Source organism: Cebus imitator, unplaced genomic scaffold, assembly GCF_001604975.1.
Source record: "Cebus imitator isolate Cc_AM_T3 unplaced genomic scaffold, Cebus_imitator-1.0 Scaffold372, whole genome shotgun sequence".
Lineage (NCBI taxonomy): Eukaryota > Metazoa > Chordata > Mammalia > Primates > Cebidae > Cebus > Cebus imitator.
The window spans coordinates 1,239,344-1,253,803 of record NW_016107687.1 but is presented as its reverse complement, the minus strand read 5'-3'; the positions used below and the strand labels follow the sequence as shown (position 1 = coordinate 1,253,803).

At 38.6% G+C, this 14,460-nt stretch overlaps 1 protein-coding gene across 3 annotated transcripts in view; it reads left to right on the top strand.

Annotated features, from left to right (window-relative positions):
• SRGAP1 (SLIT-ROBO Rho GTPase activating protein 1) overlaps positions 1-14,460 on the top strand; it is a 324,767-nt gene that overhangs the window by 244,078 nt on the left and 66,229 nt on the right. For all 3 annotated transcript variants that reach the window (XM_017507317.2, XM_017507316.2, XM_037730968.1), the window contains exons 9-10: positions 10,620-10,817; positions 11,990-12,074. In XM_017507317.2, coding sequence (XP_017362806.1) covers positions 10,620-10,817; positions 11,990-12,074 — 283 coding nt within the window. The remainder of the gene's footprint in view (positions 1-10,619; positions 10,818-11,989; positions 12,075-14,460) is intronic.

The following is a 14,460-nucleotide window of genomic DNA, read 5'->3' as shown; positions in this document are numbered from 1 at the left end:
AGCTACAGAGTAATCTAAGGGGAAAAACACTGCTCACTTAAAAATATTAATTCCTTAAAATAAAATTTTAAAAACCTACTGACTGCAAAATAAAACTTAAAAAGTAATTTTTAAACATTAGCCGAAGAAGCAAATGAACTGGATTATTCTGTTTCTTGTGAGCATGACTACCAGTTTACAATTTGTTGGACACAGAAGAAAATTTACTGTGGTGGAATGGGATTCCCAAAGAAAGTGAGATTTAAATTAGATTTTTGCTAATCAGCAGATACCATAAAAATAGAGGGAAGAAAAGATATTTCAATAGAGTCAAGGTGCCTTGGGAGATGGAATAGTTTGGTTATCACCCCAGTTCTCTTTGGCGATGAACCGATGGAGAAGGTAAGGTGATTCAACAAGAAGCTTTGAGAGCCAAGTTGGGTTTTGTTACTGTGGTTTAGTACAATAAATACTGAAGGTCTCCAGGGGCTTGAGGCTGCATTGAACTATGATTGCGCCACAACACTCTAGCCTGGGCAATGGAATGGGACTCTGTCTCCCCCACCTCCAAAAAACAGTTGAGAATTTCACCCAAGTTTTAAAAAGCATGGACAGTGCAGCTAAACAGAACATGAACCTTTTCACCAAATCTTAGAATACCTTAAATAGTAGGCACCATCTGCAACAGGCCATACCTGGCCCATGAAATTTTTTTTTTTTGAGACAGGGTCTCACTGTCGCCCAGGCTAGGGTACAGAGGCACAATCACAGCTCATTGCAGCCTCAATCTCATGGGCTCAGGTGATCCTCCCACCTCAGCCTCCTGAGTAGCTGGGACTGCAGGCATGCGCCACTACACCTGGCTGATATTTATATTTTTCATAGAGACTGGATTTCACCACATTACCCAGGCTTGTCTCTAACTCCTGGGTTCAAGCGATCCACTTGCCTTGGCCTCTCAAGATTCTGGGATTACAGGCGTGAGTCACCACTCCTGGCCTGAAAACTTTTGTTTGCTCTACACTGCTTGGGTTTTGAAAGTTATTTGCTGTCCTTTAAAAACTGGAAGTTATCATAAAAATATCAATGTGCAGGGTGGGCACAGTGGCTCACACCTGTAATCCCAACACTTTGGAAGGCCAAGGTGGGTGGATCTCTTGAGGTCAGGAGTTCAAGACCAGCCTGGCCAGCATGACAAAACGCTGTCTCTACTAAAAATACAAAAATTAGCTAGTCATGGTGGCACATGCCTGTAGTCCCACTTACTTGGGAGGCTGAGACAGGAGAATCACTTGAACCCAGGAGGTGGAGGTTGCAGTTAGCCGAGATTGTGCCACTGTACTCCAGTCAGGGTGACAGTGCAAGACTCTGTTTCAAAACTATTATGTATATTTATCAATATCCAGCCTCTTTAAAAATTAGATGAACTGATCACACTAGACCTGTGTTTCTACAGAATGATAACTGGCTTCCCTTAGACACAGAATGTGTGCTTCCTGTCTGCCATGCTCTCCACTCAGCCCACTCACCTCATTTTCATGGCTTGCTTGGCCCTTAAAGATATTTGGGTTTGTATCACCTGCCTTAAAACAAAGAGAGCAGTACACACTTGCGAAATGGCCTCAGTATACTTACAAGTAGTAAAAGTTAAAAGGTTAGAGAAGGGCTTAGTTAAATTTGTGGTTGATGAAGATTCATAAAGAATTGTGATATTTATTGTCACTTCACAACTTTACATTTATCTGCTGAACTTTTAAAAATGCGGTTCGAGTTTTATTATGCTGCAAACTTGCATCCTTGGTACCTCAGGCTCACGATTCCAACTTCCATCTGATCAGTCAGTGAATATTCATTAGTGCCCACTGTGTGTTGTGCATGTGGAATTAAAGCAGGGCCTGCTGCCACACAGCCTTGTTCCCAATTATTGTTTTATTTTGATAACTGTTTATTAAAACTTTGAAGTGCAGCATTAATAAATATTACTTTTGTTTTTGTTTTGTTTTGTCTGAGGCAGGGCCCCACTGTCATCCAGGCTGGAGTACAGTGGCACAGTCACTGCAGCCTCAACCTCCTGGGCTCAGGTGGTCCTCCTGCCTCAGCCTCCCAAGTAGCTACTTTTTTATTATTTGTAGAGACAGTGTCTCTACAAATTATTATTACAAATAACAATTTTGAATTATTCTTCAATTTTTTTTATTATTCGTGAATTTTGTTCAAAAACAAAATAGTATGCCCAGCTACTTTTTTTATTATTTGTAGAGACAGGGTCTCCCTATGTTCCCCAAGTTGGTTGAACTCCTGGGCTCAAGCAATCCTCCCATGTTGGCCTCTCAGAGTGCTGGGATGATAGGTGAGAGCCACAGCTGTCTTACATTATTCATTTCAGCCACCTGGACCAACATTGCTCTGAAAGGCAACATTTCAAAAGCAAACTAAATAATCATTTATACCTTTCTCATTATAAACATTTTCTAAACCCTTTCCAACCTAATATTGCACTGTTTTGTCTGCTTTCTCCAAGTGTGCATTTAACCTTGTTGTAGGGATTTCTGCTTAGGGGTCATTCCTGTTGCCTCATTCTTTCCAAGCTAGCCTCTGGAGTAATTCCCCATTCATTACAGCTCCCATTTCTTTAAGTTTCTCATTCCTCCCTTTGTGTATACACAGCCAAAGAAAGAGAAAAAACTACTTTAAGGAGAGCAACGACGCCTTTCGTATTTTTTAGGACAGTGTTGATTTTTAGTAGATTGTCCCATTTTCAGACTATTTGTCCCAGTATTTGGTCCAGAAAATAAAGTTTTCATCAGCATGTCACTGCTGTGCTGTGAGTAAAACCTTCTCCCATATAAAACAACTAGTCTCTCTTAAATTATAGTAGATTTACCACCCTGAGGGGAACGTACAATGAGAGAAGCCCATGATTTCTCAGCCAACTTGCGACAATGTTGAATGAATAGATAGCTCCACGTAAATTTTCCCAGCACCATTTAGTCTTTCACCAGCAGTTTGCCAAGGAGTAGTTCACAGACTGTTCCAAAAATACATTACTTACACAAGAGATTTTCAACAATAATGAGCAAGATTTTAGGCAAACATTTGAGACAATTTTCATGGCATGGGAAATTGAGGGAACTAAGATATTTCAGTTATACCTCCTACCTAGGGTAGAAAAATTTCTCATCATACTAGTCACCTCAGCAGAATCCCAGGTCATGTCAATCAGTGATCAAACTCTCATGGGCAATTCTCAGGGTCTTTTGAGACTTGATATAAGATGTGAAGCTTGATAACCACTTAATTATAATTGCTGTTTTAGATCTTCTCTGTGGCCTTAACTTCATTTTTGCTGATTTAAGTATCTTTGACTTACCTGTAACCGTCTACTGATGAGCTAACAGGAAAATCCTAAGTAAAAAATAACTGCTATTTGTCCCTTAAGTGACATCATCTTCTTGGCCAAAATTAAAAATAGGATCAACTGTCTTTCACTGTAAACACACATTTATATTTTTCATTTCAAGCAAGCTTTAACTCACTGAAGGGAGGGCCTCGATCCAAGAGAAGTGAGAATTTCTAGGCTGGGTGTAAAAATGAGTCCGGGGATAGGGCACTCCAAAGAAAATGGCAGAGCTCAGGATGACTCTCAGAGGAGAAATCACTCGTTTTCCCTGATGCATTGAGCATTCTTTGGCATCCATGATTTGCAAGGATAACTTCAATGTTCACTGTTCATTCAGTGAACTTTTTCTGATAATTTGCTGTGTTTCAGGCACCGTGCTAGTCCGTGGAAGTATAAAGATTAATAAATTATCACTGACTTCAAGTTGCCTCCACTATAGGTGGAAATATAAACCTCTAAACAGTGTGGCAAGTGCTTGTGAGAAACTGATTTAAGATCATGCTCCTTAGACCACACTTACTGTCAAGTCCACCCATATGGGTCGTTAAATCAGAATCAGGGGTGGGCTGCAGGAAAACAGGTTTCCTGAGACATAGGGGAAGGCAGAGGCTTTGTTCTGAGAGACCTGAGCAGTGACGATGTTTTCTTCTTTTGATATATCATTGCTGAGAATGAATTTTGTTCAAAGACAAGACAGTCCAGCATTTGTAAACATTACCTTAAATGGAAGTACAGAAGTTATTAGTGTGAATTCTTCTGGAATGATGATGTGACATTCCCCCCTCACCGCCTGCCCCCCCCACACACACAAAAAAAATTGTGGGACAGCAAACATTGGGCTGTTTTTTCAGATCTGGTAATGGCTACCCAAAACAGAGGATAGGGTCACTAGCATTGCACCCATGTTAGGGTGCAAGGAGCAAGGGAAGGAAGGCCATGGCAGGATGCTCTGCCTGTGCTCTCGCCTTCTGTGGCCTGTTCTGGCTGTGAGTTTCTGTACCCTTAGCTAATTAATTATGGCATTGACCCAATGTCTCCGTGTGTGTGTGTGTGTGTGTGTGTGTGTGTGTGTTCCTTTCTGCTAATTTTTAGCACATCTGAAATGACACAGCACTGTAATTGAAAGACATTCTAGGTCAGCAATGGCAAGGAGGAAGTAGTTCAGTGGGGAGGTGGAGGAAGGAGATGAGGGTCCCTTCACAGATGAGTGATGAGTCGTAAAGGGTGAATAGGACTACATCAGGTGCAAGGCACAAGGCACAGTGCCATAAAATACATGGGGTATGTTATGGCATGATTTGTGTCTGCACTGAAAATTCATATGTTAAAGTCTTAGCCTCCAGTGACTAAGAATGTGATCTTATTTGAAGATAGAGTCTTCACAGAAATAATCAAATTAAAGTAAGGTCAATACGACTGGTGTCCTTATAATAAAAAGGAGAGGGGAAATTTGGATACAGAGACACAGGTAGAGGGAAGATGATAGGAAGAGACTTAGAAGATGGCCATCTTGAAGCCAGGGAGAGAGGCCCGGAATAGATTCTTCCTTCCCAGCCCTCAGAAGGAAACAACCCTGCAAACCAACACCTTGATCTCAGATGTCTAGCCTCCAGCACTGTGAGACAATACATTTCTGCTGTTTAAGCCACTCAGTACCTGGTTTGCCTTAGCAGACTAACAGTGCATTCACTGTTAGTCTGCTAACAAGGGAATGAGACCATTGAAATGGCTGTCTTGTTCTCCCAGTGATGGTAATATCCTGGTAACACAAAGGTAACAGAGCCAATCCACAGAAGCCCACGGAAGTCACCTCTCCCTCATTCGTTTTGACCCGCAGCTTAGAGTTCAAGTCACCTGGGCAGTTTCCTCAGTGCAGTGCATTTCTCAGGTTTCTTACGAATCCTTTGTCAAGTCTTTGGCCTCTGCTTCCACCAAACCCACCCATGTTTTGCTGCTGCTGATGGAGAGATGTTACAAGGCTCATATTAGCTGTTTCATATTTACCTCATTATGTTCCTCCCGGAGACTTATTAACATGGCTTGTGTGTGTCAGAAGCTGCTGTTACTGTCTGTTGCCAGCATCCCATGGGATGATATGCAGTCCCAGCATCGTATCTGGTGGCTTCTGTCACATTCTTTATTCCTGATACTTCCAGATTTAACCGTGACACCATTGCTTCTGAGAAGGAAGTTGAAAAAAAGAAAAATGGTGTTGCTGATTGTGATTTTTCATATAAGTATTCCTTGTGTGCATTTGATAATGCTGCTCTCTCTGGTTTCCTATACATAAGAATGTGGTTCTAGTGAAACATTCTTATGTAACTGTCTGTCTCATAAACTCAGTGAGCACACTTTAATTGCAAAATTCCAACAAATTTACAGATTATGGTTGTCCCTTGGCATCCAAGGGGGATTGGTTACAGGACCTCCTGCAGATACCAAAATCAAGGATGCTCAAGTCCCTTATATAAATGCTGTGATATCTGCACATAACCTACACACATTTTCCTGTATACTTTAAATCATCTCTAGATTACTTATATTCCTAAAACAATGTAAATGTTATGTAAATAGTTATACAGTATTATTTTTATTTTTATTGTTGCATTATTATTTTTTATTGTTTTTTCCCCAAATATCTTTGAACCACAGTTGGTTGAATCTGTGAATGTTTGAATACATGGATATGGAATCCACAGAAAAAAAGAACTGACTGTATTTGAAGACAAACTACAAATGTTTATTTTGGTTCATGATTATTTGGGGGGTTTTTTGGTTGTTCAGATGGATTTGGGGTTTTTTTGGTTTAGCAGCTTTTTTTGTCATTGTTTTCCTTTAATTGTCATTGTGTTTTAATTAGGTACATATCAGAGCACCTTATTGCACCTTACATCAAGTTATTCTTATACTTCACCTCACCAGCATCTGCAGAATATTTGTGTGTATTTGGAAGTTCTGCTCTGCCTTCCAGAGCAAAAGAAGCTGTTGTTCTTTCCAGAAGTTTTGCAAACAAGCCATTTGTTGAAAAAGATTAACTGCTACTGCTGTTGCTTAAATGTTTTTCAAGTATGTCCCATCATTTTCATTCCTACTGTTACTTTGTTAGATCAAGGTCTCATCATCTCTCAATGGAACTAGGGTCTCCTGACTAACTTTCCAGCTTTCTGTCAGCTTTCTGTCTCTTTCCCTTTTATTGTTCATCAATTCTGGGATCTTTTAAAAATGTAAATCTAAATTGTCCCTTCTGGGTATCAGTGGCTCCCTGTTGATTCTCAATTAAGTGTGGTATATGAGGGCCTTTATTTTTGTTTTGTTTTTTTAATTTTAACCTCAGTATCATACAATAGGAAGTGCCTTTATTAGCTAGTCATCTTCTCCTGATGCTGCCCACTCCTACTTCTCATAAAAGGCTACTTGTTATAGCCCAGGGATACCAGGGTCTCTCTTTTCCCACTTTTTCCTCTGCCTGGAATGCCTTTTTCTGGTGAACACCTACTCACCCTTTAATACATGCTCAAAATGTATTAAATGAATGGTGCCTTCTATGACTTCCTCAGACAACATGATATACTCTTTCACCTGTGTTTTCTTACACATTTGTCAACATCAAGAGATTAATTGAATAAAGAAGTAATGGCATTTACTTTATAGTATTTTAATTACTATATGTCGGCACAAGTAAAGACTTCCATTTTTTTTAAGTATTATAAATATAAAATTTATGGAGTTGTGGATAACATAGTCAAATACTTACCTTTAATATTTAGCCATTAACTTAGTTATGCATAAATATTTTAAAGCACATATTATATAAAAGTGTCTTAATTTAGAAAAACTATTTTTTTCTCATTTTTACAATTTTATGGAGACTCTTCATATATCCTGATATTATGTTTGAGTCATCAAACACGTTTGGAGTCATCAAGTACACTTTTCTCAGAGTACACTATCTTCACATCTATTTGTTTGAAATATAGTGCTTTTAAAACTTGTGCATGATAATGTCATTAGAAATTTGTCTACAAGCCCCAAGAACCTATTTGACTAGTGTAGGATGGTGGCTCTTTTAATTCAGTCTGTAGATACATAATAACCTCCTTAAAGTAATTAATTACAGTATTTTTAATGATCTTTAATATGCTTTTTTTCCCAACAGTATCTACCCTTTGCATTATGCATAGGGTAATGGAATAACAATAGGAATAATGACTGTCTATTAAATTTCTTTGCCTTCTTTTTTTAAATATTAATTCCATCACATGACCTTCTAAGCATCCAAACTAGTACTAATTGCTACTGTTTCTTTCCCAAACATTATTTTGTTCAAAAAAAAAAAGTAATTGAAAAGATTTCCACTTCCTGTAATGGTGGACTGGGTCACTCAACTGATTCTTTCAAATTCCGTTGTCTAGGACAAGATGCATGGTCAAGCCTGAAACCTGTGACAGGGAACCATATCTTCCCAAAAGGAAGGGCACTGAATATTTTGAACAGTAATAAAATCCAGAGATTCTGAACTATTAGTGCCCCTAATGGTTTGGGGAAATAAACATTCTCTTTGGAGGATAACCTCACCTTTGACTTCAAATAACTCTACAAAAATATCTACCAAAGATCATTAGACGAGGAGATAAGACCATGAGTGATAGCCAGAAGAAATAATAGACAATAGAAACATACCCACAGGAACTCCAAATATGGGGATTATCAGAAATAAATGATGAAAGAACTGCTTACAGTATTCAGAGAGGTAAAAGCCAAGCTTAGATTTCATCAGGAAATCATAAGCAGTGAAATAACAGATTTGAAAATGAGCCACATAGGAATTCTAGCACTGAGAAATAACCAAAATTTAAAAAGTGGGTGATTTTAATATCAGAGAGAGCTAAAAAATAAATCATCAAAGTAGAAGACAAATCAGAAGAAATAATAAAAATACACCAGCAAAAAACAAAAGATAAAATACAGAAGAGTAAGTAAGAGATATAGAGAACACAGTGATATCTAGTATACTAACTGAACTCCCAGAAAGAAAAATTTTTTGTGCAGTGGTGCGATCTTGGCTCACTGCAACCTCCCCCTCCTAGGTTCAAGCAATTCTCCTGTCTCAGCCTCCCAAGTAGTTGGGATTACAGGCGTACACCACCACGCCCGACTATTTTGTATTTTAGTAGAGATGAGGTTTCACCATGTTGGCCAGGCTGGTCTCAAACTCCTGACCTCAAGAGATGCACCTACCTCGGCCTCCCAAAGTGCCACTGTGCCCAGCCCAGAAAGAAAAATTGTAGAATATAGAGTCAATATTTGAAAAGATGAAAGCTGCAAACTTACCAAAGCCTATGAAAAACATCACACAAATTCAAGCAGTCCAAGAAATTCCAGGCAGAATGTATTTTTTAAATCCTTACCTAGATATATTACGGTGAAATGTAGAAACCCAAAGATGAAGAGAAAATTATAAAAGCAGCTGGAAAAAGAAAACAGATTTTCTTCAAGCAGTGACAGACTGACAGTAACCTTCTCGTTCAACAGATACATGGAAGCCACAACAGAGTACAGTGATATCTAATATACAAAAAGAAAATAACTGCTGCACAGAAAAAGATCTTTAATAAATGAAGGTGAAATAAAAGACACTGTCAAGTCAACAAAACAGACACATACTAAAAAGAATTTTTAAAGGGTACCCTTAAAATATAAGCAATGGAGATCAAAGAATGTAACAAATTCGTGGATGATAGTGAATGAATATTGACTATATAAAATAATAATGTTTTAAATTTAAATATATATAAATATTTACATATATTCTATTATAATACATTACAAAAATAGCATACAAATCAAGAGGAGTAAATGAGTTAAGGTGTTCTAAACTCTTTATATTGTGTGAGAGAAGGAAAAAGCTATCAATTAACATTACACTTTGATAAGCAAAGGTGGAATATGACCTTTGGTGAAAAAAAGGCTACCAGAAGATTAATAAATAAATAAGCTCCTAACAGATAACATAAAACACTATCTTTCTGGCTATGAGATAGGAAAATATTTCTTAAATAGGACACAAAAAAGCTAATCAGAAAGGAGAGAATTGATAAATGCATGACATTAAAATTAGAATCTTTGTTCATCTGGACACTACTGAAAGAGGAAAAAACCACAGCACAGAGTGGGAAAAAAATATTTCCAACACATGTAACTACAAAAAGACTCACATCCATATCAACAAATCATTAAGAAAAAGACTCATAACAGAAAATGGAGTGAGAGATTTTAACAAAGTGTTCTCAGTAAAGGAGATCCAAATTGCCTTAAACATATGATAATGTGCTCAATCTCATGTATCAGGGAATTGCATATTCAAACCACAGTGAGATACCACTGCACACCCAACACAATTGTTTAAATTTAAAAGAAAGACTGGCAATACCAACTGTTGATGAGGATGTGGAATAGCAGGGATTCTTCCGCTCTGCTGGTGAGAATATAAATTACAATCATTTTGGAAAGCAGTTTAGAAGCAATTCTATTCATATATGTGTGACCAAACAAAAATGTGTTTATAGCAGCATTATTCAAAATAGCCCGCAACTAAAAATAAATCATCTACCGATAGTAAAATGGATGAATTACAGTGTATTCGTACAATGAATACCAATGAAATATGAGTATCTCATGTTGAGCAAAAGGAAGGCAAAAATACATGCTGTAGGATTTCATTCATGTAAAGTGCAAGAAAGGGCAAAACTAATATCTGATCTTAGAAATACACTTCATTAGTACTTTGAGGAGGAGAAGGTACGGGTATATGGTAATTAGGAGGGGCACAAGCAGGCTTTTAATATACTACTTCTTGGTCTGATTGGTATTCACATAGGTGCGTTCACTTTGTGATAATTCATCAAGCTGCACACTTATGATCTGTGTATTTTTCTATATGTAGTTTGACTTCAATTAAAAATGTTATTTAAGACAAAGTGATTGAGAGACTACCCAGTAATATATGAGATTTGAAAGGACTGAAATATAAAGTGATAACCTCCTTAGGATGATTTTAAAGAAATCCTTCCCTTAAACTGGTGATATGGACTATTTTTTTTCCCTTTGTTTCTCTCCTAATAGACTGTCAATTTGGTGGGAGCAGGGCCTGTGTCCTCATCTCTGCCTGACAGAAGGGACTTTCTCTGTTTGTGGTATTCATAAAAATGTACTAACATGAAAAATGTATTTCTGATTCCAGGTTAAGAAAACGACTGAAGCCACCTTGCAGACAATACAAGATATGGTCACCATCGAGGACTATGATGTTTCTGAATGCTTCCAGCATAGTCGTTCCACAGAATCTGTGAAGTCCACTGTCTCTGAAACCTACCTGAGTAAGCCCAGCATCGCCAAGCGAAGAGCCAACCAGCAGGAAACTGAACAGTTCTACTTCATGGTACGCCCGCCACTTCCCAAGCCACTCTACAGAGCTCAGATCTAGGATTCCCAAGGGCTGCTTCTATAATCGAATCAGAATCGAGTGGGGTTCTTTTTATTAAAATAGACTCCCGTCTACCAGCAGAGCTCCAGATTCAGTCAGTCACGGAAAGAGTTTAGGATTTATTTAGGAGTTAGAGGACTTCTCTAAAACAGTACTTTTAGCTAGGCACAGTGACTTAATGCCTTAATCTCAACACTTGGGAGGCTGAGGTATGAGGATCACTTGAGCCCAGGAGTTTGAGACCAACCTGGGCATCATGGCGAAACCCTGTCTCTATAAAACATACAGATAGATAGATAGATAGATAGATAGATAGATAGATAGATAAATACACACACACATACACACACACATACACACACACACACAAATTAGCTGGCAGGCATAATGATGTGCACCTGTAGTCCCAGCTACTTGGGAGGCTGAGGTGGGAGGATCACTTGAGCTCAGGAGGCAGAGGTTGCAGTAAGCTGAGATCACTCTACTGCACTCCAGCCTGGGCAAGAGAGTGAGACCCCAACTCTAAAATTAAAAAAACAAAAAAACAGTACTTTTAAACTTTAATATCCACATTTCACCAGGATTGCTGGTTAATGTGCCAGTTCTAATTTTCAGAGGTCTGGTACAGACGGGACCTGAGAGTATGCATCTCTTCTAGGCTCCCAAGGGTTGGCTGATGCTGCTGGTCCGCAGACCACACTTCAAGTAGTAAGTTTCTAGGATCTGGAAGATCAAAGTGGCTGGATTTTAGATCTATGAAAAGTTCCTTGACATTGAATAATCTTTAAAACTTAAAAATTGGCCGGGCATGGTGGCTCAAGCCTGTAATCCCAGCACTTTGGGAGGCCGAGGCGGGTGGATCACGAGGTCAAGAGATCGAGACCATCCTGGTCAACATGGTGAAACCCCGTCTCTACTAAAAATACAAAAACATTAGCTGGGCATGGTGGTACGTGCCTGTAATCCTAGCTACTCAGGAGGCTGAGGCAGGAGAATTGCCTGAACCCAGGAGGCGGAGGTTGCGGTGAGCCAAGATCGCGCCATTGCACTCCAGCCTGGGTAACATGAGTGAAACTCCGTCTCAAAAAAAAAAAAAAAAACTTAAAAATTATTCTTGCCTTTTGCAGAAACTCAGAGAATATTTGGAAGGCAGTAATCTCATCACAAAACTTCAAGCCAAACATGACTTGCTGCAGAGGACCCTTGGAGAAGGTGAGTTGTTCAAAATGTGTGAGAAGATGACCTGAATGATACATTGTGTCATGTATGTATTGCAGAAAGAGGATGAATTGTGTATTTGTGCTTTAGGAAGCTGAGGATACTCTGTTTAGATTTGGTTTCATCTGTATATGTCATAATCAAGTTCTGCCAGCATTATTTTCTTCTAAAGCGTAGTGCTAACCTTGAGGAAACGTAGTGAAATCTAGGGACAGCTAGAAAGTCAATACCGAGCTCCAAGGAAGGGATCTTCAGATCGGATCTTAGAAAAGTTTGGAGGCACTGCCCCTCCCTTACCTGCTGACCCCCCAGTCACTTCTTCTTCCCTTCTCAGGCTTCTGCACCCTTCCAGCCCCACCGCTGTTTGTTTTAATGAGTATTTGTTGTTCCATCTATTGCCTATTTAGACTCTGGAAACCAGCTAAACCAGTTTGGGTGATTTTTTTCTTTCAGTAGGCATTGGCTGTAGTTGAGAAACAATCTTACAGTATAAGTAGATTGCCATGTCTAATAATAAAGGCAAAAACAACAGCAACAGCTAACACTTGTAAGGCTTTCTCTGTGCCAGGCTTTGTTCTGAGCCATATGTTTAACTGTACACTATTAATTTCTCCATTTTTACAAATGAGGAAACTGCGGGGAGACATGGGAATATAGGCAAAGGGGACTGTGTAATTGTTACTGTTTCTCTTTGTCTTTATGAAATTTAAAAGGAAAAAGGTCGACACAGGCAAAGCCCCTGTCTTAAGTACCTCATAGTAACTTTATCTTTTATTCACACTAGACCCTGCCAGAAGTTATAAAAAGTAAAAGAGAACATGGAAGGGAGTGGGAAATGAGAGGACTGAGTTGTGTGAGTAACTCAGGTCAAAAAAAAGATTGCCCCTCTTAGACCTAAATTCTTGTCTCCTACCATTGTGGAACCTTCCTTACCCATAAAGTTTCCCTCACCTTGTCTCCTGGTTTCCACCAAAGAACTCATTGTCATCAGGGAATGACCACATGGAGAAAGGTTATTGTGACCTAAGAACCATGTCTGAAAAGTTAGGATGCTGGATTCCATGAGGCTAATTTCACCTAAAAGGAAAAAAAAAAAAGCAACACTTAAACTACTAAAAAGTGTCTGTACAAAATAAAATAACCAAATACAATGTATGGACCTTCACACACTAGATTAAATTAGATTCTGAATGAAAAAGAAAAAGTTATGAAAAACTTTTTAAAGACAATTTGGGAAGTTGAAATATAGACTGTATATTAAATGAAATTATTAGTGTTAATTTTCCTATATATGATCATGGTATTATGAAGAACATTCTTATTCTTAAGAAATGCTTGCTAAATTGTCATGATATCTGCAACTTACCTTCAAATCGTTCCAAAAAAAAACATACAGGGAGAGAGAAAGAGAGAAGGTCCAGTCCATGTTGCAAACATTAACAGCTGGAAAATCTACATGAAGAGGATAAGGATGCTTTCTATGCTACTCTTTTAACTCTTCTGTAGGTTTGAACTTTTAAAAAAAAAAGAAGCTTTTTAATCTTTGAATCGTTTTCTTACAATTGTGTCCTGTTTTTTTTCTTTTTTCCCTCATAGTTTCATGTAAGCTCTTTTTTTTTTTCCTCCAATTTTTCACAAATGCCTGATATTTCAAGTGATGCCCTCAATGTCAGTTGCCAGCCCCAAAGCATAAATTATCCTAAGTGTAAATGAACACTTACAGGCAAAAAGTCCTACCCTGTGAGAATGGATACCACTTTACAAATTGTGTTTGAGAGTATGAAGTAGTAGGGGAATTCATTCTTGGCACTGCATGCAGACACATGTGTTAATATGCTTGGGGCCACATTCTAAAACTTTTATGGTACTTATTCAACATGAATTCTCTTGTGTCTCCTAGAGAGAAAGCCCCAATGGTTAATATTCTTTTACATGTTATTTTTGGATAGGGCTGTATTCTAGCCAATTTATTGAATCCACATGCCAAATTCCACCTTTAGCAGCTGAACTGCATAAATCTATATTATACGTTGTGAGCTGCAAGCCAGAATTTTTCTTTTTTTTTTTTTTTTTTTTTTTNTTTTTTTTTTTTGAGATAGAATTTTGCTCTCGTTGTCCAGGCTAGAGTGCAATGGCACAATCTCACCTCACTGCAACCTCCACCTCCCAGGTTTAAGTGATTCTCTAGCCTTACCTCCTGAGTAGCTGGGATTACAGGCATTTGCCACCACACCCAGCTAATTTTATATTTTTAGTAGAGATGGGGTCTCACCATGTTGGCCAGGCCGGTCTCAAACTCCTGACCTCAGGTGACCCACCCACCTTAACCTCCCAAAGTGCTGGGACTACAGGTATGGGTCACAGTGCCCAACTCAGGATT